This window comes from Calonectris borealis, chromosome 21 (genome assembly GCF_964195595.1).
Source record: "Calonectris borealis chromosome 21, bCalBor7.hap1.2, whole genome shotgun sequence".
NCBI lineage: Eukaryota > Metazoa > Chordata > Aves > Procellariiformes > Procellariidae > Calonectris > Calonectris borealis.
Genome location: NC_134332.1, coordinates 4,843,431 through 4,870,437, shown reverse-complemented (window position 1 = coordinate 4,870,437; position 27,007 = coordinate 4,843,431). Strand labels below are relative to the sequence as shown.

Below are 27,007 nucleotides of genomic sequence, written 5' to 3'. Positions count from 1 at the left end.
CTTTCAAACTCTGCCCACAGAGAGAGCTACTTAGGACTCCAGCAGCTACAGCCTCTAGCTGTGAGTTCCCGTTTCTCTGTGGCTGCTGCTGATAAACATCTGCTCCAATCTCGGCGTCGCGAGCTTGGTTACAGCAATGCCTTGTGTCTTCACCCAGGACTTTCTTCCAGAAGTTCAGCAGCTGATGCTACGCTCTGTGCTCGTGCTGTCAAATCCTGTCCAGTGCGCAGGACCCATGCAAGGATGTAGCTCTATTTAAATCCCCAGCGAAGTCCTGAAAACAAACTGGGTTATAAATCACGCACTGGCCTTGGTTAGGGCCTCCTGGAAGAGGTCAGATGGACAGTCGTATGCTGGAGCAATTGTGGGTCAGTAGCGAGAGCACTGAGGTTTCACTTGTAAAAAAAGGGAGAGACTATATTTCTGGTTTTCCATGTTTGGCTTTTGGCATTGGAGCTTTGGAGCTTAATTTTCCCGCTTTCCCCACTCTTTTGATGCCTAGGAATTTACTTTTCCTATAAGGGACAAACATCACGGGACTGCAAGGAGCCTCGTGGGCCATCAAAGTCTGTCTTTGGCCAAGCATACAGGAACGTGGCATCTTACTCTGTTCATGCACTTCTCTGGAGTTGTCTAAAAAGTGACTCACTTTTTTGTGGGGAAGGAAGGTTACCAATGACTCTTACTGGAAAGCTGAACTAGTGCCTCTTCTTTTTTTTAATAAAAGATAAAATTCCATTTTAATCCCTTGGGTTTCGGAACAGGAGCTTTACAGGGAAAAAATCATTCAAACTAAGGAGTTAGAAGGGCTGTCAGTATTCTTCTCAGCTGTAGCTCCATCCCTTTCTAGCAACTCAAGGCAAGCAGAAGTGAGGAAAACTGTTTGCTGCTGTATGAAACTTGTACATATTTTTTTAATCTAATTGCTGTGGGGAAAACAAACATCAGTTTTATTTCGCACCATTTCTTGGCTCAGAAACTTCAGGCATATTCGCCAAATTGTGGTTTTGCAGTCATTGGCTTGAGTCTCATTTACCATGAGGCCTCTTTACACCACTCTTGGTTTGTAAAGGATATTAAGTAGCTAAAAATGTCCTTTACCACATTATTGTAAAGAATTCTCAGTGTAAATGAAAATCTAAACTCTGTATGTTTTTCATGTAAATGTTGGTTGTGGTCACAGCTGAATTTTGAAATTCGGAGTGTCAACCATCGTGAGGGGTGATTTTGTTCAAAACCAGCCTTGTTTGGGGTAAAAGAGGCCTCTTGTTTAAAATGTTCTTAATTATGTCTGAGAAATAACTCATGGCTATGGAACCTTTTACTAAATTGAAATAAATTGTGAAAACATCAAATTATTCAGTTTTCAGAAGTTCTGGCAATTATTTCACATGTCCCTCTTCCAATGGCTTTGCCCTTATTAGTTGTCATAGAAGAAGTAATAAATTCTTTTATTATGACATCCAAAGTCCCAGCTGAAATTAGTTTCATTGTGCTGGGGACAAAACGGAAAAGTGACACTCCCTTAGCCGGAGGATTCTTAGTCTAAAGCCAAAAGTAAATGAAGGATTGGGAAAGTAGGTACAGCATACAAGCAAAAGAGGGTCATAAAGAACTGGTACGACTTGCAAGTTATAGGGAGTGTGGGTTTCTTATCCCTTTTCTTACTCTTTTTCCTTTCTCTTAAGAATAAAACAAGTCTTGCTGCTGAAGGGATTGTGTGCAATCCATCTTTTCATCAAGAGTTGGATGTCTGTAATAGTAAAAGTTTGAGAAAAGAATACTGTACGTGGCATATGGATTCAGTAATGACCTTTGCCCTAAACTAGAAAATGTAAGGAACTGGAATAGTAGACTGTTTTAGTTCAGCAGCTTTCATACTGGCATGTTCAGTGGTGTCCCTATTGTCACTGTTTTTTTCTTTTTCTGCCCTCCTTTGGCTCCCTGTAAATCTTGAATTGATGGCAGCTGTTTGAGCCAAACTCAAGACACGTTGCATCACATCAGGGTTTAAATGCTCAAAGGCAAGGGAGGATTGCTACTATTCTGTAGTATTCCTCCAGCAGCTCCATCTGTTCAGCTGAGGTCAATCACTAGCATCATGCAGCACTTCAGAGAGAGAGGGAGATGTTCTTTAATGCTGGCTAGGAAACTGAATTTCCATTCCACAATAATTTATTAGTTCTTTGGGGGAATATTTCCAGCCCCAGTCAGTACAAAAAGCCAAAAAGCTTGACCCTTAAAGACTGTATGGTGGACTTCCCCAGAGCTGGAGACCCCAGAAGCCTGTTCCAGGACTTCCGGCCGTCCGTCCAACAGCAGGGATCTTGGATGCCTTAAGAAACAGGTGGAGCAGCTACTGTGTGTGCAGCTGCCCTGTGGTCCGCAGGCCTGGAGAATTTGGTCGCTGGGTGGCAAAGGTGGCAGGAGATGATGGGGAGCATCGCTGGGATGGGTTGACCTTCTATGCTTTGCAGTCAAAACAGCCGAGGGAGTCCCTGGGGTTCCCCTAGCCATGTTGAAGACCCGCACCTTCTCAGAGAGATTTGTTGGGACTAGCCCATTTCTGCATCACTTCTTCTGCTCTCACCATGTTGGCATTTCTTGGCAGGCAAAAACTCTCTTACAAAATGTCTGACCAGCTCTAATGGTCTTGCTACAATAAGTTGTGATTTTTATAACTTTTTTTTTTATGACTTATTTGGAAGAGGGACTTGTCTTGCCAGCTGTCTTCTCATTCATTGCAGTATTACCCACCCACTATCGTTGGACAATACCTTCATATGAGATTCATAAAAATGCAGATGTTTACGGGCTCTCATACCTCTGAAAATGATGCTTTGTAGAAGTATTTATCCCATAAAGAAAAATTAAAAAACACTTAGAAAACAGACTCCAGAAGGTCATTGGTAGCTTTGGCTTTCATATCACAAATTTCTCAGGTAAATATCCATCCCAGCAAATGTAATTTTTTTTAGCCTATTTGTTTTTTCCTTCCCTGGTTCTCCTCCTCTCCTTTCTCATGATCAGAAGTAGCAGTATAAACTAGAGGCTGGTCTCGAAAAGGTTTTGAACTGAGTGCGCCCTACAGATGAATAAACACATTACCTTCCGAACCCTGGGATCTCTCTTCCAAAGGAAACAGGAAAAGGGGGAGCTCAGAGTCCCTAGCAAAATACCAGCGTGCAGAAAAAAGGCCTGTTTAAATTTTTTTAACTTTCCCATCAGAAGACTTTTTTTGCAGGGGGAGGAAGAGGAGAAGGGAAGGGTGTGAGGAGAGGGGGGAAGGTGGGTGCTGGGAGAGGGGAGGAAAAATACAGTGAATGTTCCTGTAACCTTTGCTCTGTTGATACTAGACAAGACTGCACTGTTAATGAGTGATTGTTAACAGATGGCTGTTGAGCAACTTAGTCAGAAGCAGAAGATGTTATTTGGTTGTAGTGCTGGGAGGGTTAGGGTGCAGGGGTGAGGTAAGGGGATATTTAGTCTTTTCATGAGGACTGAACTGTCAGAGATTTATGATTTTCGTTTAGGCTTTTGGAAGTGAAGGCTTGGGGGAAGGATTGTTTTCTATGTGCTGATAGTAGAAAGGCCATTTGGTGCTGAAGGCTCTAACGATTATTTTTTCAGTTGAGGGGTGTCCCTGCAGCTCTTGGCCTTTGAGAACTGAAAGCTGGAAGTGTATGTCTTTAACTTGCCAAACCTATTGTCCCAAACTGAGAAGGTGTGGGCTCTTCCCACCGCTTGGACCTGTCGGAAGACCAGTTGAGAGATCTTTAGCTGTGGATCCACACGTTGTCTATGAGAGAAATCGTTAGTGTGTATTCCCTGTGGTGCACCAAACTGTTATTAAGTGTGTGTGCGAGGGGGCAGGAATCTTTCTGAATGTGTGTGTCCTTCCGTGCATGTTTCTTGCCCTTTCCTGGTGTGGTATATACCTTGTTCAGCACATCCACCATACCAATGTATGCCATTTGCTTACTGATTTTTATTGAGTATGAATTTGAAGGTAGCCTGAACACATCCCATTCACTCTCTGTAGGATTTGGGTGCTTGATCCTACCAAGATTGTTGCAGCTGCTCAGTGTTTCTCAAACTGTGCAGTACTTAGATTTTATACTTATTTCTCCTCTGGACCTTATTAGATAGAGGGTTCAGGGGTATGAGATATGAGTGAGATCAACAAGGATTGCTTCTGAAGGCTCTTCTTATTTTCAAGCAGTGATGAATGGGCTGAGTGAAGGTAAGAACCAAACGCACGGTACAACATTTTGCTGATAGAAATTTGCAAAAAGGTTTTGGTTTTCGGTCAGGAAAGGGGAATCCCATTCGTACACGCCACTGGTAAACGTGACCTTTAATAGCAAGTCTTAACATGATCTCCCAAAATTGGAAGATGATTTAATCGCACTAGATGATTTAATGTCTTTCTTACACACTAACTTTCTAACATATGTAGGTGAGTCTGTGTATATACATATAGAGAGATACATTTATACAATTGAAAGACTGATTTCTTTATTCTGTCATCCTTATTTATTCATATTTCTTTTTTGGGGGCACATAGGACTATATGACAAATGTTCTTACACCTCCCGTGACCGAGGATGGGTCCTGGGGATTAACACCGTCAGTGACCAGGGGAATAGAGACCCCCGCTATTTCTTCTCTCTGAAGACGGACCGTGCTCGCAAAGTAACCACCATTGCAGCACATCGCAGCTACCTCCCCAACCAGTGGGTGCATCTGGCTGCCACGTATGATGGGCACCTGATGAAACTCTACGTGAATGGTGCCCAGGTGGCCACAAGTGGAGAGCAAGTGGGCAGCATCTTCAGTCTTCTGACCTTGAAGTGCAAGGTGCTCATGGTTGGAGGAAATGCCCTGAACCAGAACTATCGGGGTTACGTAGAGCACTTCAGCCTCTGGAGGACAGCCCGGTCTCAGAAGGAGATCTTGTTGGACATGGGCCAGGCAATTCACAGACAAGACACGCCTCTACCTCAGCTAGTTCTTCAAGACAGTTTACTGAATGTGAAAAACACCTGGTCTCCCATGAAGGATGGCAGCAGTCCTCAGAGCAAGTTCAACTATCATCATGGCTATTTGCTGGATACCAGCCTAGAGCCTCCTCTCTGTGGACAGACAGTCTGTGACAACACAGACGTAATCGCCAGCTACAACAAGCTCCCTAGCTTCCGCCGCAACAAAATCGTTCGCTACCGTGTGGTAAATCTCTATGATGACAAGCACCAGAACCCCACTGTCAGCCGGCAGCAGATTGAGTTCCAGCATCAGCATTTAAATGAGGCTTTCAGCCGCTACAACATCACCTGGGAGCTGGAGGTGCTGGAGGTGAAGAACTCTTCCCTTCGCCACCGACTCATCCTGGCCAACTGTGATATCAGCAAGATCGGGGATGAGAACTGTGATCCTGAGTGCAACCACACCTTGACCGGGTACGACGGCGGAGACTGCCGACACGTACGCCACACACTCTTCAACAAGAAGAAGCAGAACGGTGTGTGTGACATGGATTGTAATTACGAGAGATACAACTTTGATGGTGGGGAATGCTGTAACCCAGAGATAACAGAAGTCACCAAGACGTGCTTTGACCCATATTCTCCTTACAGGTAGGCAATTTCTTAAACAAACAAGCTTTTTATGATCATATTAATGAATATTTGTCTAGGTATTGATCAGTCTGCTGGCTGTTGAACCCTTGTGTTATTGGCATTATGGGCTTTGGAGTTTTAATTAATTTTTTTTTTCTTAGTGTTTAGAACTTTACTTCACATTACAGTTATCCAAATGCAATCTCAGTAATGGTCTCAACAGCATCTTAACATTGAATTGGTATTCCCCATCTAAGCTAAAGAAACTTCATGCTAAAGACCGAAGCAGCCAACTTTGGGAGACCCGTTAGTTGTTGGTTATAAGCAGTATATTGTAGCATTGCGCAGTTTATTTTAACCACAGACTCTTAGGAGTGGGGATTGGATGTCATAGAAAGCTCATATGTATTTGGAGAGGGAAGAGCCCCTCAGGCATGGAACAGAACATAAATACTCTTAGGTAGATTTTAATTCTATAGGACTTCTTTGAAGGTAAGTAGGTTATTCTATATTCTTAATGCTATGAGTACAGCCTTCTGTAAGCACTGCTGCAGAGGGGCAGCTCAGTCTGTGGGTTATGAGGAGGGAGGTGGGTACCAGGTTCCTGGCAGTGCTGTTGCACGCGTTGGGCGGGTAATTGAACTCTTCTGTGCCCCTTTTTATACATATGAAAATGTGGGTGGTGCCGCTTCGTTGCAAATGGCAGGGCAAATTTCTGTGGGTGGATGTGAGTTTATAAAATCCTGAGTGCCTTTGTTGTAGTTTGAAGAGGGACATCCCTGAATAACTTTCATCAGCTGAGTACCACGAATCTACAATTCCTCCAACTTGCTTTTGATCGTCTTCAGATAAGAGTTAGAATGTTTAAGTAAAAAAGTGTTCCTTGTGAATAAGTTAGAAATATAAACACACGGAAGATGAAGGTTAAAGCTGAAATTCTGTTGTCTGTATCCCCTGTTACAGTTTTTTTAGGGCAATTCATGGAGTCACGGGGGAAAACCACTAGATGGTCAGAACACCCTGTGTTGTCAACACTAAGGTTCAGATTAAGAAAGAAGGTATGAGCTGTTCTGGAGTCCCTTCCATCATAGCAATTCAGGTTATATTTGTAACTTCCTTAGTGGAGAAAAGTTTTTAAACAACATTATCAGCTCTACTGGAGCTTTAAATACACATAATTAAGCTGCAAAGAAATGCTTCCTTTCCAGTGTTTTTTTTTAAACTCCAGTGAGGTTGTTTTTTAAAAAATCTTTCTAGCTCAGCTTGACTTCAGTCAGTTGCCAGTGAACAAAGCTCAAATGAGGAAATACTTTAAATACTAATAATTGAAAATATCGAAAGGAAAAATACCAATCTTTTAATACTGTTCAACTGGAGAGGAACACAACCAAGCAAATATCATCAAAGGCATAATGCAAATTGGATTGTTTTAACACCGTAGTTTCTGAGAACTTGAGGTGTTAGTTATTACAGCTATGACAATTTTTTGAAAAATACATTATTTTTAATCTGATAGTACCCTTTTATCACTTGTAATGTGACCAGCATAATACCCATACAAAATGAAACAAGAAAAGCCTTAAAAAACCTTTTAAATTTTAGTTGACAGATTTAAGACTCCCTTAATGTTATTCTGAGATACAGAGATGTTTCTATTTCAAATGAAGTCTTTTTGCTGCACAGATTGTACTTGCACAAGCCCAAGCGAGGAATTTAGTTCCAAAATCTGAAGTTACTTTAACATAGAATAGTTGCTTTTCATATCAGTGATATGTTCCTTTTGGAGACAACCACCTTGCTGAACTTGTCTGGAGGATTTGCATTTCATGGCATCGAGCTCACAGATCTTCTACACGTTCATTTTGGGTCGAGAAGCACCTTCTCTTGACTGAGGGAGGCCTGAAGGTCCTCTTCCACAGTGTAGAGCCTGAGGAAATCCATAGATCCTCCAAACATTTTTTTACAACAGTTAGATTTCATTTATTTGTCTTTGCACAGACATTGTAATGCAGCATTGATCATTGGCAATGAAACCAAGAAGGGCAGTAGAAGATATGCTGCTTCTATGGAGCCTTTATTTGGTGGCTGATGTGCTTAGGCTGAGCTCATACCCACCACTATGACGAGTGTTTGCACTCAGTATGGCAAAATACAGCTGTGGACTTGATCAGTGAGGTTTGTAAGGCTGAACACTGCTTTGAGTATTTAGGCTAACAAATCCAGGTTTAGGGCAGTGGCTTTGGCAGCAAAGCCTTCATTGACTAAAAGGGTGAAGATTCAAACCCTATGTTTGGCTTTGGTATTGCCCTCAGCATCATCCCCTGAGAGAGATTTCCATGCCAATTAGTGACTCAGTCAAAATCTGTGACTCAGTTGGCACCATCTGGGCCCATTTTGCATCACCAGCCCCTCTTGTCATCACTTTCATTGGCAAAGAGTCCTCAGTCCCCTCTAGTGCAGGCCTTGCACCACATCAATGAAGACATCTCTACAGCCACTGAGAGCTCACATCTAATTCCAGGTATTTCCTCTGCCAAAGTTCAGGCTAACAATAGCAGAAGAAAGGGAAGAGAGCCCTCAGTCTGGTGAGGCATCAAATAAAAAAGGGGAAAAAAGATGAAATGGTACCAGTAAAAAGTTTCCTGAGCTTTGTGCTGTTAAGACTCTTCACAGCCTTCCTTGGTACTGGGGGAACCCTCAGACGCTACTGGGTTTTGTTCCTTCTGCACCCTTAGTGTCAGCAGTTGTAGCCAGCTGTTCACCATGCAGTTTATTCCTGAAATACTTTTGTCCTTTGGAACTAACCAAAAAGTGCTAACGCTTGATTAATACTGTTATAAACAGGAACCCTCTTCAGTGCCTCTTCATCCCCAAAAGAAGATGTACCCGTTTCTTCTGACTGTCTCAGTCTCAGCCCATCAAGCCTCCATCCTGGGACAAAATTGCTATGAGCCTTGTTACAAAAAACTCTGTGGATGCTTCTCGACTAAGTGCAACCACAGATGTAATATCACTGGAACAATTTCAAGACACCTCTGATCTGCATTATAAGTTTCTCGTGATCCCTTTGGCACCTTGGACAAAGTGCTCAGGTACTTTGATGGTGTCCTTTAGCCACTGTTGCGGTTCAACTATGGTGACCTTAGAGCTGATCCCAGCAGCAGAGCTGTTTTTTGAGGTTTCTTTGTTTTTTCTCTCCAACCTCTCTTTCTGGCATCTCTCCAAAAATATTTTCCTCCAAAGAGCTGATATTCTGTGTCATGGTCAGGTAGCGGGTGTGTTGGTGCATAGAGATTTAAGTACAGTGGCACATCCATAAAGAAGTTTGCCACAGCGACAGTTCAGAGGGACAGCACCGATGGATGGGAACTCTGCTCTCAGAGCTGCTCAGCAGAAAGCTGTAAACATTGTGGTACCAACTAGATCATCTCTCCTCTTTTTTAATAGCCTACAGGGGAAAACCAAAAGACTGGTTATCATTAGCCACACAGCAGGCTTTATCCAAGAATATCTGCCTCACTTCTTTTTATTAATTTCATGAGAGTGGGACAAAATGTATTTAGTCCCAGCACAAGACTTGCAAACATTGTTCAGCTTTTCTTTATTTCTGCAGTTCTGGGAAATTAGAACACGCTAAGATCATACAGTCTGGCCCAATACAAAAGGAAGGAGCAAAGATAAACACACTTGCCAGAAAGACACATTCCTTGTGTTGTTTGGGGTATTGCTGGTTACAAAATAGGGAAGACTTTGAGCTCATGACACCTACCATGGCTCCTTTTCAAAAAACTTGAAACAAACAGCAAGGGATCATAGGAAATCATGCTCTGTAAGTGCCATTTGATGTGGCAAATTCTTGCACCATACTATGGTTAACTGAGCCATTCCTTTTATGTAATATTGGGTTTGCACATCAGGCTTCACCACAGGATCGCATAGACAGATAAGAAAGCATTCCCCTTGATGCCTTCTTAGGAAAATGCTGATGAAATTCCTGAAACAGTAAAAGCTACTGGAGTGTCTTCAAACTCCCTCGATTCATACAATCTACTGAAGACTTGCTGGAAATCCCCTCAGAATAACTGACCCTGGGGACAGGCTTTCTCAACAGCCACATGTGTGCCCTGAAGGCTCCTGCAACCCTCTGCTCCGCCTAAACAAGGGGCAGGGATGAGCAGTACACACTCCAGAGTCTGTTTGCAGCACCTGCCTGCAGACTCAGGGTGACACCGAACCAAAGAGCTGGAGTCCAGTGTCCTGCTGATCCCACCCTTTTCTGTGGCCTTTTCCGATGCTTGTATTGTGCAGTTCAGCAAAGCTTAGCGTTGCGTCACATCAGCTCGCTCAAGATTAAGGGCATTGGCACATTCCAGTCATACGTAAATTAGACTCTGAATGCATGTTTGAACAATTTGTAGAAATTTCCATAGTGGTTTTGAAGAGCAATGGGTATGGCAGAGCCTTGTATGAAGAGCATGCTGTGCTATGCCAGGTGGATGGCAGCAGTAGCATTAAAAGCAGGAGGTGGCTGGCTAATCCACAGCCTAGGTTAACCTCGTACAGGTAACGGAGCTGTGGCTGCACTTCAGGGCTCCTCCATGGAGTTTCTGATCAGATCAGCCTCTTAACTCTCTTTCCTTCTCTTCCACTGGAAATCTTTTCATGAGGCTTCTTTGCAAAATACGATCAATTTACTCTGGTGGAGGGAGGCATAATGCTCTTTTCTAGGAGCTAGAAGAGTTGTTAGAAATACTCGTTGATTCCCAATAAAGGATTAATTTCCACCTAATCCTAAAAAGAACAGAAGAAATTCATCAAAGCTCTTCAATTCAGGAAGCTTGAGAACTTAATCCCCTGCCTGGAAGAGACCATTGTGCAGCTCTTGACATCAAGGATTCCTGCATTCACACAGGTATGGGTCAGACATACAGCAAATACCTGAGTTTCTGTTTAGAGATTCGGCGTTAAATGTCCGGTTCTTTAATTAGCAGCTCCAGGGCTGTTTAGAAGGTGGAGAGGTAACACTCTCAAGGACAGAGTTGCTGTATCTTGGTAGTTGTCACCCAAAATCCAAGTCCCAACAGGAAATCCTCTGTTCTCTCTGTTTATTCTGTCCTCTATTCCAGATGTCAGGGATGTTAATCAGCTGGGAGGCGTTGCATCTGTTCCCATGCTAGCAACTGACATTTATAAGCCTAGTATTGAATTCTGATATAGACAGGACTTCAGTACTAAAGAAACTATTTCTACGTATACGATTGCATACCCTAGAAACAGTAGGAGTTTGCTTGATTTAGCTTGACCCACAGTCATCTTTTCCAACAGTTTTTTTCAAGAAACATTTTTTCCCCAAGACTCATAGGACTCATGGTTTCTTTCATGGATGTTATCCATTATGTAAAAAGATCACTGTCTGGTCAAACTGCAGGATGCTTGGAATGAAGACAGCCTATAAAATCTATGGAGTAAACTATCAGAGATCATTAAGAATCCTTGTGGGAGACAATAGATTAAAGTATTATTATACTCTCCAGTGCTAATGCAGACCCATTTGGCTTTGGCTCTGGAACCCCACGTGGAAGATTTGCAAGCGCAGAGTCTGCAGATTTGGCAAGGACTGAGTTTGCCCCTCGCTGCTCTGCAGCACTGCGTCCTCCAGACCTGGCTGCCCTGCGGGCACGGACACTCTCCGGCAGTCCGTTACCAGCATCTGTTTAAGCAAACAAGGTGGAGCTCATCCCCTCCCATGTTCTGAAAAGTAGCAGTGTATATAAGCTGTTTTATTCTCTTTGCTGATCAATTCAAATTATACTGTCTTACACACAGACCCACAGTTTGATCACGTCCAACATGCCTCTTTAAGGTGCTATGGGGCTTTGCATTAATCACCCTGGTTTTCTCCCATGTCCATTTGTGTACAACCTCTCTTCGGTAGTGGGTGTGAGGTGCCCTCTGCGTTTTTAATTAGCGGCAGCTGAAACCTTCTGTAAATTCAGGAGGTTGCACCTTTCACACAGAGGAAGATGCAAAGCACAGGCTATTTCTGTGGCAAGCTTAACCAAGTGCAATACTTATATTTGCAATTCCCATCCCATCTTTCAGACTTCTTTTCTGATAGGAATTTAAGTCCAATTCTTGCAAGCAATAGCTGCCCCTTGGGGAAATACAGAGCAGCCACCTCCACCGTGCTCCATTTACAACATCCATGAGTATGATGCATTTGACTTTGCCTCTCACATGGGTTGCTGGAGTAGGGCAAAAGTACTTCAGTTGGGTTTTTTTTTCCCTAACGATCCCTTCATTATTGCTGCCGGTGGAAATGTACAGAAATCTTTCAGAAGAGATGATGCTGACTTGTGCTGTGTCCTGGGGGAGTTTGCTCTGTGCAGCCACACTTCAAACCCTCGGCATTATTGGTGCCTTCACGTAGTGGGTTCGCAGGGTTCAGGAGAAGGGGTGAGAAGGATAAGGTGAATTTTCTTTATATAGACTCAGCTGAAAATGTCGATGTGAGCAGAGGCTTGAATACTGGCCTAGCGGCTCTGCCTTTGCCCGATAGCTGTGAACTCAATGCAGGGGGAGAAAGCCAACCCAAAAGTGTGATTACTCAGAAAATAGCCATTTCTATATTTTTGTGGTCTATATTTTTGCATAGAAAAATACCTTTATGCCACAGAGGACTTGCCTGCAGCCTCAGTAGATGTGATAGAAAGATTGGGAAAAGGGAAGCAAGTTCTGAGCAGATAATACTGTGCTAGTGCTATGATTTTCAGAGAAATGATGTTCTAGATGTAGCTGGGAGAGCTTAAGCTTACAAGTAAGGCAGGTTTCAGCAGCAGGGGCGGTGTCTTTTCTTAAGCCAATTAATAGGGTTAGGAAAAAAAGATAATAATACATAGAAGGGTTTATGAGCTTGAAAACTTGGGTTTTTTTCCCCCAAATTAATCAGTTGATCTGTTAAAAAAAAAAAAATTAATATTTCTCCCAAGAAATCATTGCTTGTAATTTTTTTGTAGTCTTTCTTTTTTTAGTTTGTTGGCCTGTTGGGGTATTTCAGAGGCATGAGAAGGAGTGTATGTCAGGGGATTTGTGTATGTATGTATGTTTAAATTTGATAGCTGGAACAGAGTGAGGAGGGATTAACTAAATGGAAAGGTGATGGAAAAGAGGAAGGCCTTGGAAAAGATTGAAGGAGAAAGGATGCAGAGGTAGATCTGTAGGCAACAGCGTGAAGCACAGTCTCTGTCTATTGGCCCTTGTTTGAACTTCTTTGGCACCAGTTCCTGATGTTTTAAGTCCCTGTTTGCCTCTTCCCTATTCTGTTTTCCTTCTTTCCCTGAGGCAGGTCATCCCTTCAGTATAGGCTCTCTCCTCTGCCCAGTTTGGGGCTAGGGGAAACCCAAGAAGTGCATGTCTCAGTTTATCTTACGTGCAGCGAGAAGAATTAGTTGTCCCTCAAACACCCCAAGATCAGGACAGTGTGGAGCTGTCCCATCACTTTTGCACCTGCCCACCACTAAGATATGCTTCTGCAGAGTGACTGGTGAGGCCATTTTCAAAGTACGTGTGATGTCTTCTCCATTAGCTATATGTCAAACACCCATTGAAATCGTCATAGAGAGTCCTAAAGCTTTCTCTGTGTGTGTATTTGAGAAGGATGAAGAGTGTGGGTGATCAGAGGTGCTACAGAGAGTTGCTGGTAATAATTTCCTTAGAGCTATCAGGAAAATGCAATGATGCAGAGCCTCACGACAGATCTTTTAGGATTACTGAGATACTCTGGAACCACTTCAATATTTCTAACACATGTTCATAGAAGCTGTGCTGTAAAAAAGCGTGATGCTGATAGCCATAGTCATTTTTCATCCATTAGGGCCAGATTCATTGAGAAGTAGGATGGATATATCCCCACCGCACAACCAGGTAGAGTGTTTAGACCAGGAATTCAAACCACTACTGTCAAAAGCAATTCTGCGTTTGCTTGATTGCAGCCCTGGCTGAAGCGGAGTTACAGGACCCACATACAGTGGAGGAAGATTAGGAGCACTCGCTCTGCTGGGGTCAATGAAATCCTGTCCTTCAGTTTTGTTCTGATCAGTTTTGCAATTTTGGAGTTTCTCAGGGTAACTCAACTGAAACTACCTAGTTTGCACATAATTTCAGCACTCAAATTAACATAAATTTGCAAGAAAGTGTTTTCAGGTTCATTAATAATGGATGGATGGCTACACCATCGGAGGGCTTGTTCTCAGCTTCCAAAAGGATCCGGGTGAGCTGCACTGAGGAAACTTCTTGGAGTACTTAAATGTTTGGGGTATGAAACTCTAATAAACCTCCAAAAAGCCAGGAAATTTGGAGTGAAGGCTGAAACTCCATACCTAGTGCACCCTACTGCGTCTTTGTATTTCAGAACACGTCATGTTTGTTTGCTGAAATATCTCCAGTATGGAGCTCTTTAGGGTGGAGTTTCACCTTTAACTCTAAATTTCCTGGCATGTGTGAGTTTGAAGTACATGCTTAACTTTTCCCCAGTGCTGTTTTTCATTTTTAATTTCCTTTTTCTTTTAAAGGACGGACCCTACTAGAGGGACCCCTGCTAAAAAGGGACCCCACTGAAAACAAGATTAGAGTTTTTGGCCTAATGTGATCTTTCTGAAATTATTCAGGAGAACTAGGTTCAGCAAATTTTTTCTACCGTTGTTTTAAAGACTTTTGTGGCCAATCCACCCCAGTGAAAAAGATCGATAAAATCTGCACCCTGTAGACCAATTATTTTAGAAGGTACCCAGATGTTTGAGTAGTATATAACAAACCTTGGAAACTTAGAACATCTCATGTTAATTCTAGTTAAAGGTCTGGTCATGGCCATTGACATGTGTGAGCTGTTTGTTGTGAAATGTATTATTTCCGTTAATTCAATAATTGCAGAAGGAGCCCACGGTTGCTGTTGATACTTGGGTTGGGTTACATCAGTGATGGTAAAATAGTGGAAACTGCAGTGGTTTGGAATGACAGCAGTGGCAATTACCTGCAATGCTTTTAAAAATAATTTTGGCCCTAGACATTGAAAAGATGTGTCATCACTGATTTGTGTGAAGGCAGCTTCAGCAGGGTTGAATTACAAGGCTTTGGAGAATAAAATTCTTTCTGCTGCCTCAAAATGCATCTTTTGAGCTATATTGCCAGCAGATAATATGGAATAAATTTGCTTCTCATGCTATAACCTTGTTGTGTCAATAAATTGAGGACTTCAGTGAGAAGCTGTGGTAGCTAGTTTCCCCAGCACAAGGCTCTGTTGGTTTTTCAAATCATTCCCATCAGCTTTGCAAGGAGAATTTATCTTAGTGAAATGTCCCTAGGGAGATTTGCAAAGTGCTGAAGTTATGTGGCATCGGCTTTATAAGTGCCTGCAGCCTCAGACCAGGGGTGCTGTAAGTGTGGAGAGCCCGAGCCTGGTTTCCAGAGGGCTGGAGGCTCCCGTACCATTTCCCTACCAACCCTCGCGATGGCTGTGGCGTTGTATGGACTTTGCATGGAAGTCCCTGAAACTCAGCAATTCTTGAGGATTTTCAAGAACGTTAGTTCATGCAAATGAAAATTCAAAGTGAAATCCGGGGAGGATTCCTGCTGCCTGGAGCCAGGTACTTCGTCACCGACCAGCCCCTCTGTGATGGGACTGGTACCCTTCAGTGCTGAGAGGGTGGTGAACTCCCTGTATCCTCTGGCACATAAAACACTTTGTCGCTTTACCGGGAGACAATATTCCTCTTCTTTCAGCCTTTCTAGTACGGCCCCGTCAACATCCTTGTGTTGTATTTCCAGCCTTGACTTTGTAATACGGATCACAGCTGGTTGGTTTGAATTTCCCCTGAGTTACCCAGGATGCTGCTGAAAGCACAGGAAGAGCAGAAATGCTTTAATCAGTTAAATCAATCAGGCAAAAAAAAGTAGACTAGACCTTAAAATTTACCCCGCGACCTTTGATACTTGCTGTGATGACGTCTTTGTTCTATTTCTTTAAGTGCAAGAGTTTATTGGGACTTGGCAGAAGGGTGGAGTGAGGAAGACACAGGAGGGGGGTTTGCTGAGTTAAAAAAGGAAAAAGAAAATGTCAGTGAGAAAATGGAAATACCCTGATGTTTCTCCAGCCTAGTGCTGGAGTCGGCCTCTCTCCCCCTCTGTTGCAGGGAAGGGGCTCCTTTTCCGTTAGCTTGACTATGGCCTTATTTAATCGGTTTGCTCTGACGTGGAGCCAAGAAAGGGCTTTGCTGTGTGATGTCGGGTCCTGCGTGCGTTCAGGCATCCACAGCTGTTCCCTAGCAAGGGTTGGCTTTTGACTACTGAGGTATTTTTTTATAGCCACAGAGGGCAACTATTAATAGATGAGATTTACCAAAACACAGAGCTACGCAGCGTGGTGTGGAGGGGAATAGGGAAACCTGTGTGATTTATGCCAGGAAAATTCCATGTCGAAATTATACTGAAAGACACAGTAAAAATGAATATGCCAAGAAGGGGATTTAGTCTGTTACTTGGGCCATGCCAGCATTTCTCCTCCATTAAAGATCTGTCCCATTGCATGAAGTATGTTGCTGAATTATTTCTTCAGCATTGAACAGCACAAATTATACAAAGGATAAAGATAAGACACATAGACACAAAATACCAGCTTTTCTGAGATGTGATTAGACTGTGAAAGAAATACCAAAAGGAAGCGGAGGCATTCCTGACCCTGAAGACATTTCAGTTTGATCAGACATGGGATTAGGTGTAAAATGTGAAGAATTCCACATTGTGTGGTAGGAACGAGCTGATCGGGAGTTTGCCTCTTTGTTTACTGATTCATTTCTAATTTCTGTGATACGATGTAATGAGACTTGTGCCCTTGTCAGACTCGCAAATTATATTCGTATATTGAAGAAGACAGGTTAGGGAGCATTGAGCAGAAAGGAGTGAGGGTGTCAATTTAAGCTTTCTTTGCAGTCAGAGCTTAGACATTGATTAAATAACATAAAATCCAGATGATATCAATTAATAGACCCATCACTGTAATCATCTACCCGTTTGCTGTACACCTTCCAAAGGCACAAAAGGGAATTCTATTCCCAAGGCAAGACCCACTGACGATCAGTAGTGTGTGGGTATCAAAATCCCCTTTACACTTTGAAAAGCTTTGCCTTAAGTTGTTTTGTGTTTCCTTGATTCATTTATTTGTTTTGTTTAATTAAAAACGAGACAGGGAGAGATTAACTGGTGAAAAATTCTAAGTAAATAAAGAAATATGATACACTCATTTAGAGAACGTGGGTAGACCTCAAAAAGGCCAGAGCTTAGTTTGCTTCACGTGAGCGTCAGAGAGTATGGAAATGTTTCCAAACTGTCTGAACTGCTTAGGTTTGCAGAACTGGTTGAGAACAATTACAAAATAGCATTTTTCTGTGATCTCCTGATTTCCACGAGCTTGATGATGCTCTACTCCTGTCTTCAATCCCAGCAAGCGCAAATGGAGACAAACATAGGCATGCCTGAGAAATATTAAGAATTATCTAAACTTATATTATTCAAAATACCTGAATATGTTTGGGCTTGGCATTTCTGGTTAAGGGGTTTCATTTTGCCTCCATGTTTGGCGTGTTTTCTCTTAAGGACTAATTCTGCGAGTTGCTGATTCCTCCCAAAATGTGTCATCTCAATGTTATTGCACAAAGTGCTGAGGATAAGCATTGGCTATTTGTAGTTGTTGCTCAGTTAGTTCCTTAGGGGAACAGTCACGCCATCTGCTCACAGCAGGTATAGACACACGGCATAGGCATGATTTAGAGAATTAAATCTTAAAGTCTTTATAATTGTTGGAGAAAAGGTAGGTTCTTCCACTAGGATTCAGAGCATCTAGGTTAGAGGCTGAAAATAGCTATGTAAATGCCATGCACAGTTTACATCAGGCTTCCCCATCACACTGCATTCCTTAAAAGCCATTCAGTCTTTTCTATTTTTACGTATATACGTTGTTCCAAATGTATGTTATGCTTTCTGTCTGGACTAAGTTACACATCCCAAGCTCTTTGAAGTCCGTAGGAAGATTGAACTCCCAAAGACTTTGGTCTTTGGCTTGGATCGCTACATCCAGAGCACGAGTGAGGTCGAGAGCCTTCCTGAGACGAAGGGCAATAGCTAGGAGGAAAGCTCCTACAGAACAGCACTGCACTAGAGTAAGTAGAAGAAATGTTTTGGGTAAGGATTGATGGCAACAGTTCACAGCATTATGAAAATTACTTCCCTTTTGCCTCCAGCCTTTTTACCACGACTGTGTCAGTGCCAAAAACCAGAACTCACTCACTAATTCTTCCAGAATTGATCGGTCATGATAAACTTCCAAACACAGAGTAAAATGCTTCCGTCAGACACATCAGAGTGTTTCTCCCAGTTTGCCTGGAGAAATCTGTGCCGTTTGATTCCCCCCCTGCATCCAGTTGGATTCAGAAAAGGGCTAGGAGTCTCCTGGCTTCCTCCTCATAGACTCAGAATTCCTCTAATAGTTTTACTTCTGGGCATAGATTTATTCATGTGTTTTTGCTTCAAAATGTCTTACTTTGTCTTGAAAATGCAGGCTCAAACCTTTAGCTATCCTCATCTTGATTAGACACACAGTTCTTTTTTTATCCACCTGGGAACAATACCTGAAGCATTTCCAGTTTTTGATCTAGAAAACCATCAGGAGGAGATAGTCCAAAAGGTGGTTCCGGGATGCCTTCTCTTCCCCCACAACTGAATAAAGGAGGATGTCAGGTTTTACAAAGTTCTTGAGATGCACTTGAGCTGGCAGCAGAGGAGTTGTGGAAGTGAGGGAATTCATAACAGCCCCCCTCTGTCTTTGACAGGGAGCTGCAAGACGTTTCTATGCTAACATACGTTTTATAAATGTGGGTTTGTATAATTCAGGGTCTATGTGTGGGAAACAGTGGACAAAATTGACAACCTGCAATTTTTGCTGGATCCTTTGCAAAGCTAGTTTTGTAGTCATGAAGATCTTAAGTCCTGTAGTAGTTGTTAGCGACATGTTACCAATAAATTACTGCAACAAACCAGAGTGAAAGTTGATGTGTGGTTGAGATACGCAAATAGAATGGCAGAGGGTGCAAATGTTATGGGGGAATTAAACTGCATGGCCTGTCTATAGCGGTCATACTCATGGCAAAAGTTGGTCAAGAAAGTTGCCATAAAGGAAAATTAGATTTTTCCCCCTCTTGTGTTAGTATTCGACAATGGAGAACAGATCTTTGCATTCTCGTAGCCCTTTGCTAGAGGTCTGTGTTTGATTCAAGTGGATCCACAGGCTTGTGGTGCCAAAACAGGCAATTTCTGCACTCATGTCTGAAGGCCAAATATATGGGTATGATTTCCTATAGTTTACTGTTACATGCTGGATCAGTATTGTACGTTTCATAGGCTGCCAGTCCAATTTTGTAGGGTCTTGGGAAATGTGTCCTCCAGGGAATGCTTACAATCAGCCTTATGTTTTGCACTGATAGTGCCTGTTTTCTGGTACACATGTTAGCAGATCCATATGTGAGGCAACCCAAATGTCCTTCCATCCGACTAATAACCTGGGCATTAGATGTGTCTGCTGCCCACGGTTTACTTAAGGGATAGAGGACCTTTTCTGCTTGATACATTCTTCAGTTCAAGAAGCGTCCACTCTCAGAAGCACACATGTACAATGGTATTTGCTTTACCTTGTATCTATGTAGAAGTTGCAGGTCCCGCATAGGTTTAAAAACCAGAAAGTCTGAAAGTTCTTGAGTGTTTGGAAAAAGCACATTTACATCTTTTCTCCTGCTGCTTGTCTCTAGCTCAACAGAGAGAAATGAGGGGCAGGATTTTGATGTCAGGGAGTTAATTACATGAGCAGTATCTGTTGCAGCCATTGCTGCAACATTTTGTCTCCCAACAGTAGTCGCTTGACAAAGTCATGATCTACCAAGTCCTTTCTCCTGCTCTTTCTTTTTCTTTCTTTCTGTCTGTCTTCCTAGTGAACAGGAATAGAAATGGGGGGGGGAGAATTTTAAAAAATTGTTGGATATAGAAAAAACACTGTCCACAATATTTTCTTTCTGCAATTCTGAACTATTTTCATTGCAGGTGTGTTGGTGTTTCTGCCAGATCACCTGGCAATTTACTGTGGATTCTGGGAACTTCAAAGCTAAATGTTCTTATGCGAAATTTCTGTTTCAGCGACTGACATTTTCTGTTTCCTTGTAATCTCTTCACTGCTGGGAAAGAACAAGAGTAACCAGCTTTTGTAGATCTCATAATATTTAGTGGTTCTTTGAATCTGACTATTCAATTTTCTTTTTTTTTCCTTAAAAAACATGTTCAAGACTTCACTGTTGAAGATTAAGACTTACTGGTATGATCCACCAAAACCCCCTGAAAAAAAACAGAAAACAAAAAGAGCCAAGTATTAGTCCTTTGTTGTAACAGGGAGAAAAAAATCTCATGAACTTTAAAATGTGAGGCTTTTAGTGCCAGGGCACAAGCTTTTCTTGGTTTCCCTGAATCAAAGTCTCCATCACCAGACTTGTGTTCCTTGTGATCTCTCTTTGGTGTCTCCTACCCTTTCCTGCATAAGATGAAATAAGAGGAAATTTCAACCAATCTCATTTGAATCAGGTTTTCATTTCTTTCTCAGAAAAGAGGAAAATTGGGATTATCCTAACTATAAGCCATTGATGATCTGCCCACTGCAGCAAGACCAACTTTATGCACAACCCTGCCAGAAGGTTAAGAAATGAGATTTGGAAGTCCGTGAGTTGTAAAAACAAAACAGAAAAGAAGCGGCATCTCCAAAGCAAAAGTGATGTTTTGCAAGATGCATATTTGGACTGGTTATTTTGGCCCATCAACTCCAGACGTATCTGTAATAAACACGCTAGGTCCTTTGTGGTTATGTATGATTTTATTTTATTTTTTTGCTGATGTCGGCCTGATTCCAAGTCACTCTTCATTCCAATAGCAATGTATATCTCATTTTGTGGCAAGGGGTTTATGTGCAGGGAGGATTAGTGTCAAAAAGTGAGATGAAAGGAGCAAAGAATTTGATCTTGTTCTTTTTTCATCCTGCATTTTTTACTGCGTGTTGATTAGGGAAGATGCTAAAGAACCGGTCCCTTAAAGTCCCAGCTGCACACCCCGGCAGGGACAGCGCCACGTCTCACCCTTCTGCAGGCGCTGTGACCAACTGCAATCTAACTGCGAGCACCTCAAGGCCACAGTGCTCCCTACCCTGACCTCTGTTCGGCTTCCTAAAAATCCCAGATATTCCCACGGTAGGTGACCAGATATTCCCACCGGAGCCCACCCAGGCAGGGTCCTGACCCATCCTGCCTGCCTGTGGTTGCCTACTGCAAGGGCAGATGGCACAGGTGGATGGAGCCCAGGACAGAGCAGAGTCCACACAGTAGGGTAACCGCATGCCTTCCGTGGACTCTAAGGAGGGGACACAAAGTGTTTCCCAGTGCTCCAGAAGTTCCAAAACCTGGGTCACTCCAGCCGTGACTCCCAAGCGTCACGCCAGCCGGGCACTTGTTTGGGCAGGCTGCAAATGTGACCTCAAGCCTGACCCCACAGCCACTGGGATGGAGATGAGAAAGACGAGGCTGGAGTTGAATATTAGTAGTGGAAATTGTTAGACAACTTTAATATAGAGAGTTGCTATGAGCTACTCCTATAATTAAAGAAAATTCTGTGTCAAAGCCTCAAGTTGCCTCTTGATCTCTAACTTCCAGTCTGATGAACAAAAGCTCTACCTAACTCTTGACCTGATTCAAGGGAGTGATGACAGGCTGCATTCCTGGTCTCTGGTGCTTTTTATAAAAAAATCAGGTTTGTTCTGGTGACTGAAACCAAAATGTCCTTTGCTTGAACTGTTGTGCAGTGTGCTATGCACATATCTGTTGGTTGTTCTTGGAAGCTTTGGGATGAGAGGCGGTATGTAAATGCCAAATATTATTAGAACGGTGGCTGCTCGCTCATTGAAAGCAGAGCCCTGGTTCCACAAGAAAATCTGTTTATGAAATAAATGTGCTACATTGTCTTCAGAAACAGTGAAGCCAAGGGATTCAGGAAGGACCAGCTTATTGTAGGGAGCTCTGACTTTCCATCTGCTGAGCACCAGACCTTGAGGACTTTTTTGGAGATTGTAAAATATGAGTAAAAGATTGTAAAATAAGAGTGAAGGCTTGTAAAATATGATTAGTGGCCACCAACAGAAAACCTGAAGGATCAGTAACACAAGCCACCGCTTCTTTAAAAGAAAGATGATCCATATTATCACAGAAAGTAGGCTCAAGAGATTGAGTTTCTAATCCTAGCCGTCACCCTGAATGATTTTGTTACTTTGAACAAATTATTGCATTTCTCTACCTCCGTTTTCCCATTCAGAAGACAAGGAAAATTATTCCGTTTGCCTATTTCATGGCTTCTTCAGTCACGGTAAAATGTCTTGAGGGGAGGCCCAGCGCAAGGGTTCTTGTCCCACTTTTGTATCACGTAAGCCCTTGGACGGGGTTTGGAGCGGTGCAGAGGGCTTGTGTCAGGGCTTTGACCAGAGTGGAATTTCTCTCTTCGTGTTTAGGAAGCATTTTGAGGCCCAGAGGGGAAGCACTGTGGAAGTGCCAAGCAGTATAACTGATGGTTAAAATAGCCTAAAATATATATACCTTCCTATACTGATTTCAATTCTCGGGTATACGTGAATGAGGTTTGTTGCCGCCAAAAGAGGTTTTCAGAAAGCGGCAAAGGAAATCTGTTCTAACAGAACGGGTCCCTGAAATTATCCTTACACCACTGCTTTCTTTATCGTTTGACTTTTCTCCTTGTTACAACGGTTCAGCCTGTAGAGTCTGGAAAAACATCAGGGTAACCAGGGCAGAGGGAATATCAGATGGAGATGAGGGATGGATAAGAGACAAATTACAGTACATTTCTCATGGGTCATTTGGCTCTAGTCTTGAAAAGGAGAGAGAAAAAAAATCCCAAAGTAGTAAAAGAAAGAAAAAGAGACAATCAAAACAAATAAACCTGCCAGTGTTGCTGATTTCAAAGGTCTGTGAAGTGTGCATATATGCTTCATAATGCTTTGCTATTTTAAAGAGATGCGTCTTGAAATGTTCCATGCTTTAATCCTACTCACTGTCTCAGAAGTTAATTGTACAGTAAGATCACAATTCTCTTTGCCAAGGCTTTCCCTTTGTTTTCTTTTTTCTTCCTGCAAGTTGGCCAGCCAGCATATCTTTTCCTAGTTCTGTGTAGTTGGTTAGCTTAATTATTTTTTATGGTCGTGCGAGGAAACGGGGCTTTTCAGTTCTTGCTGCATGAGCGAACTCAAATGTTGCTCCGCTCTTGGACGTAGACCTTGAAAGGAAGAAGGCTCAGAGATCACGTATTTATGGTGTGTAGCACAACAACTCCTTATAAACGTACATACAAGTTATATAAAGGTGGGGTCTCTGGTATAAGGAGTGGGCAGTAAAGCCTGGGAGGGTAAAGGGAGAGAGGGAACAAATAATTTTGTGTACGCTAACAGCCGCCCCAGAATTTTGCCCAGAGCTCAGACAGAACATGTTTGACATTTGAAAATTTTTGCATCATCTTTTTCCCCATTCTTTTTCCCTGAGCCTCTACTCTTTCTTATGCTGGCCAGAACCAGCAGCAAAAGTGCCGGGGAAAAAAAAAAAATAATCTGTTTTCACTGTATTTCTGAATCTCAGCCCAGGTTTGTGAAGGATTTGGCAAGGATTTACAAACCTTTGAGAGAATCCGTGTGGAGATCTGAGGAAACCCTCCTCCCTCCTTAAAAAAGCAAGTTGCGTTGGCCAGAAATTGGGCAAAAATTGGTCGTTTCAACTGAGGTTTCCTTTGAGATTTTGGATTTGAACCTGAACCTGCACTTTGAGAATCAAATTTTGCTCTGACTAACTCTAGATTTACACTGGAGCAAATACATCACAGTCGGAGCTGATACTTGTGTGCAGCCCAGTGAGAACAGGAGTTGGCTCAAAGTGCAAGCTCACATGAACCAAACCAAAAGAGGACCCAGAGCTAGGTCTGGAGTAGTCCAACCGTCAGGTTTATTCCAACCTGTTGCTGTGGTTCAGCCCATTAAGTAGATATTGCGTTTACAACATCCAGAAGTTATCTATATGCAATTGTATGAAATATAGCTGTATCATTTATTAGAGGTCTTCTATGAGAAGGTCAGAAAGGGCTGAGCAGGGCTGCGCCATTGGGGTTCTCTAGATGATACTACTGATTTTTAGAACTCGGTGGCAAATAATTTCCTTAATGTATGGGGTGGATTTTTTTCCTTGCGTCCTATAGATTTATAGTGCAATATGTTACAGTAGAAATATGCTTATTTCTAGGATTGTCCTGCTGGAAAGCCAGCATTTCAGAGCAAATGGAATGAAACTGATGACTTGACAATTGTAAAAATTTCCTACTTTAGACCAAGGAGCTGCTCTCAGTCTCTGTTGCAGGATAAAGAAAACCCAGACCCAAATGAGTCCTATATTTTGTACAGTAAAACTCTTCTTTCTATAATTTTTTTTTAAAATTTTTTTTTTCATAGGATGAGTAAAGCCTGAGTCACTAGCGTAATGGTAGAATTAATTCAGTTTGGAAAAGAGGGCACCCTAGGATCAGCGAACACCCAGACTTTTGTAGCCATGTGGGCTTTTCTTTTGTAATATATGTTGCTTAGGGTCGGTCTTAACTGTAGGACCTGCTGCTGATACAAAAAAACCTCGTGCAGCTTTAACCAGCTAACCTGAATGCATTAGCAGTGTCACAGGGGGTGATACAGAGTTCAGCACAGGCTACCAAACCTACCCAAGAAGCTGGCTTTATATTTGAACAATTATCCTAAGTGTCTTTTCTTGGATCCTTATCATTGTTATTTTTTTGGCCAAAACATCCCTCCTAGCGGGAGATCAGATTTGGGGGCTGTAGAGGACATTGTGCTGCAGCGGATAAACCAAAATTCTTTAAAAGCTGCCAAGCCTACATGTGCTGACAGTGCTTGCAATTTATGCTTGTGGACATGACCTAGTGACTGCCTGGTTTGGATGCGGTCAGAATTACAGTTACACATTTGGATTTCAGTGTGAACCCAGGCAGTGATCTGGATCTAAATTGGGACCTGAAGCCTTTCACTTTGTAATATTCTGGCTCCGCTCTATTTCAGGCTCTGTCCCAATCACTGAAAGATTTATACCTTTATCAATAAATTATCATGACTTTTACTACACTTACACCAGTGTCTTAAATTAACACTAAACTAAATGTAGATGAGGCACGCTTCCTGCTTCACATGATTTATGGCAATCTGTCTGAAATGAGGAGCAAAATTAAATTTGCCAGCAAAGGCAGATCTTTAACATCAGGTCAGACAAAAATTTTATTGCAAGTCCACTGCTAAAGAGGGTTTGTAGATTGTCTTTTTTTGTTCAGGTTTTTGATAGACCTGTAGCACTTCAGGCAAAAAAGAAGAAAAAATGTTATAAATGTTTGTAGGTCTGAAATCTCTACTGTGTACTTTATGTCAGGTTGGAGGTGATAGACGGGACGAATGTAGCAGTTACATGGCACTGATTAGCTCTCAGCTCGAGGACTGTGTCCTCTTTTGATGACCTGCCTTTGGGAAAGATGTGGAGAGTGCAGATGAGAGCATCAGAAATGACCAGAGGTCGTAAAAAATATAACCAGTGGGGAGCGGCTGAAGAAATAAGGTGGTTTTAGGCTAAAAATGAGATGGTTTACAGGGGATATAATAAGCTTCCTAATAAGTAATAGGTTTGGTAAAGCAGAAGGGAATCATCTAATCTCCCTGTCTGTGGGGAATGGCACAAATAGTCACACACATCTGTTGCAGCAAAAAAAGATTCAGGTGGACCTTCAGAAAAACTTCCTGACAGTAAAGGTATTGAAACATGGGCTGCAGGTTGCTGGGGCAGTGGCTGAGCCCTTGTCATGTGTGGTCTTAAGTATGAGCTAGATAAAAATTTGCTTGGTGTGACATTTAGAGATGCCCCTGCTTTGGGGTGGAGGGCTACCAGCGATGGTCTCTGGACATCTTTTCCAGATTTGGTTTTCTGTGACTCTATGACAGAAGGCAAAAGGCAGCTTAGACACTGGCATCAACAGTGCGTCTCCAAAAGGAGAGTTCCACGTCTAACCACCAAGACTGAGAAATCACAGGGGGAAACGCTAAATTACAATTGTGCGCGTCTGCCAAATGGCCCCATTTCAAGGTCAGCTTTCAGTGCTGTTGAAGTCACGGCTGTTGCTATTATCTTCAGGAAGAACATCATTTATCTCAAAACCATTCTTGCTGTTCGCTGCAGATACTGAAAATCTCTAGGTGGACACTGCACCCTAAAACCTTGGGCCCCCCACATTGCTTAAACAAACAGGACAGACAGTTGGTGAGTGCCTGTCTACAGACCTGACTGCTGTGGTCTTTGCTGCTCTAATGAGTTAGTGTCAATCCTGGGGCAAAGATCAGAGCTGGAGGGACAAAGGGAACACCACTGAGACATATCAGCCACACTACGTTGGGAACCTGGATCTGTCACAGGCTGCCGGCGAGTGTTGCCAGAGCTGTCCAGAAAAGCTTTCTCTTTTCTGCTAAACTGTATACCGTGGTTTAAGGTGGGCTGACAGCTCTTTTGAGAGCGCCAAACGAAAGCAGAAACAAGGAGTCTTGGGAAGGAAGGTGATGTACTGGGTCCCTACGATTCCAGCAGATTTACTCTGTCCTGCCATGTGCTGAACCCGCTAGGTAAAGGATAGGACATTGTACGTCAAGAGATAAAATGGAGACTTTTTGAGGCTGACTTCCCAATTCAGAAGATGCTGGCGGTTTTGATTTGGTTTTTTTTTTTTTCTTCTTTTTTTAATGATGAAATGCAGTGCCTTTTATTCCTAACAAATTCATCAGGCAGTGGGAGACCATACTCCATGCTGAGCAGATAGCAAAGTTCCTACTCTGTGTTTGGGTGGGGTCTTGCAAATAATCCCTTAAGTACCCTGTTTGTTTTCTTGCTGTAAAGCGACACTTGTCTTTGAAGGAAAAAAACAAAACAAAGTCAAATAGAGAATAACTCAGAGCAAACAGTAGAAAACATTTCCTAACAATAAGGGCTGGAAGGCTCCGTGTTTCTTGCAAAAACAACCACGAGTGCAAGAGGCTGCACCCCAGCCACATTAGGGAAACACGGGAAAGCCACTCTCTGACCTGGAAGAAAATGGGGGAAGAAAAGTTTCCAACCCAGTTACAAAACTGCTCAACTCTAGTCACCAAGGCCAGACTTAATACGACCTGATACAGG

At 42.6% G+C, this 27,007-nt stretch overlaps 1 protein-coding gene across 1 annotated transcript in view; it reads left to right on the top strand.

Annotated features, from left to right (window-relative positions):
- Window positions 1-27,007, top strand: part of PAPPA (pappalysin 1) — a 179,479-nt gene that overhangs the window by 23,421 nt on the left and 129,051 nt on the right. The window contains exon 2 of the mRNA XM_075170430.1: window positions 4,568-5,636. Coding sequence (XP_075026531.1) covers window positions 4,568-5,636 — 1,069 coding nt within the window. The remainder of the gene's footprint in view (window positions 1-4,567; window positions 5,637-27,007) is intronic.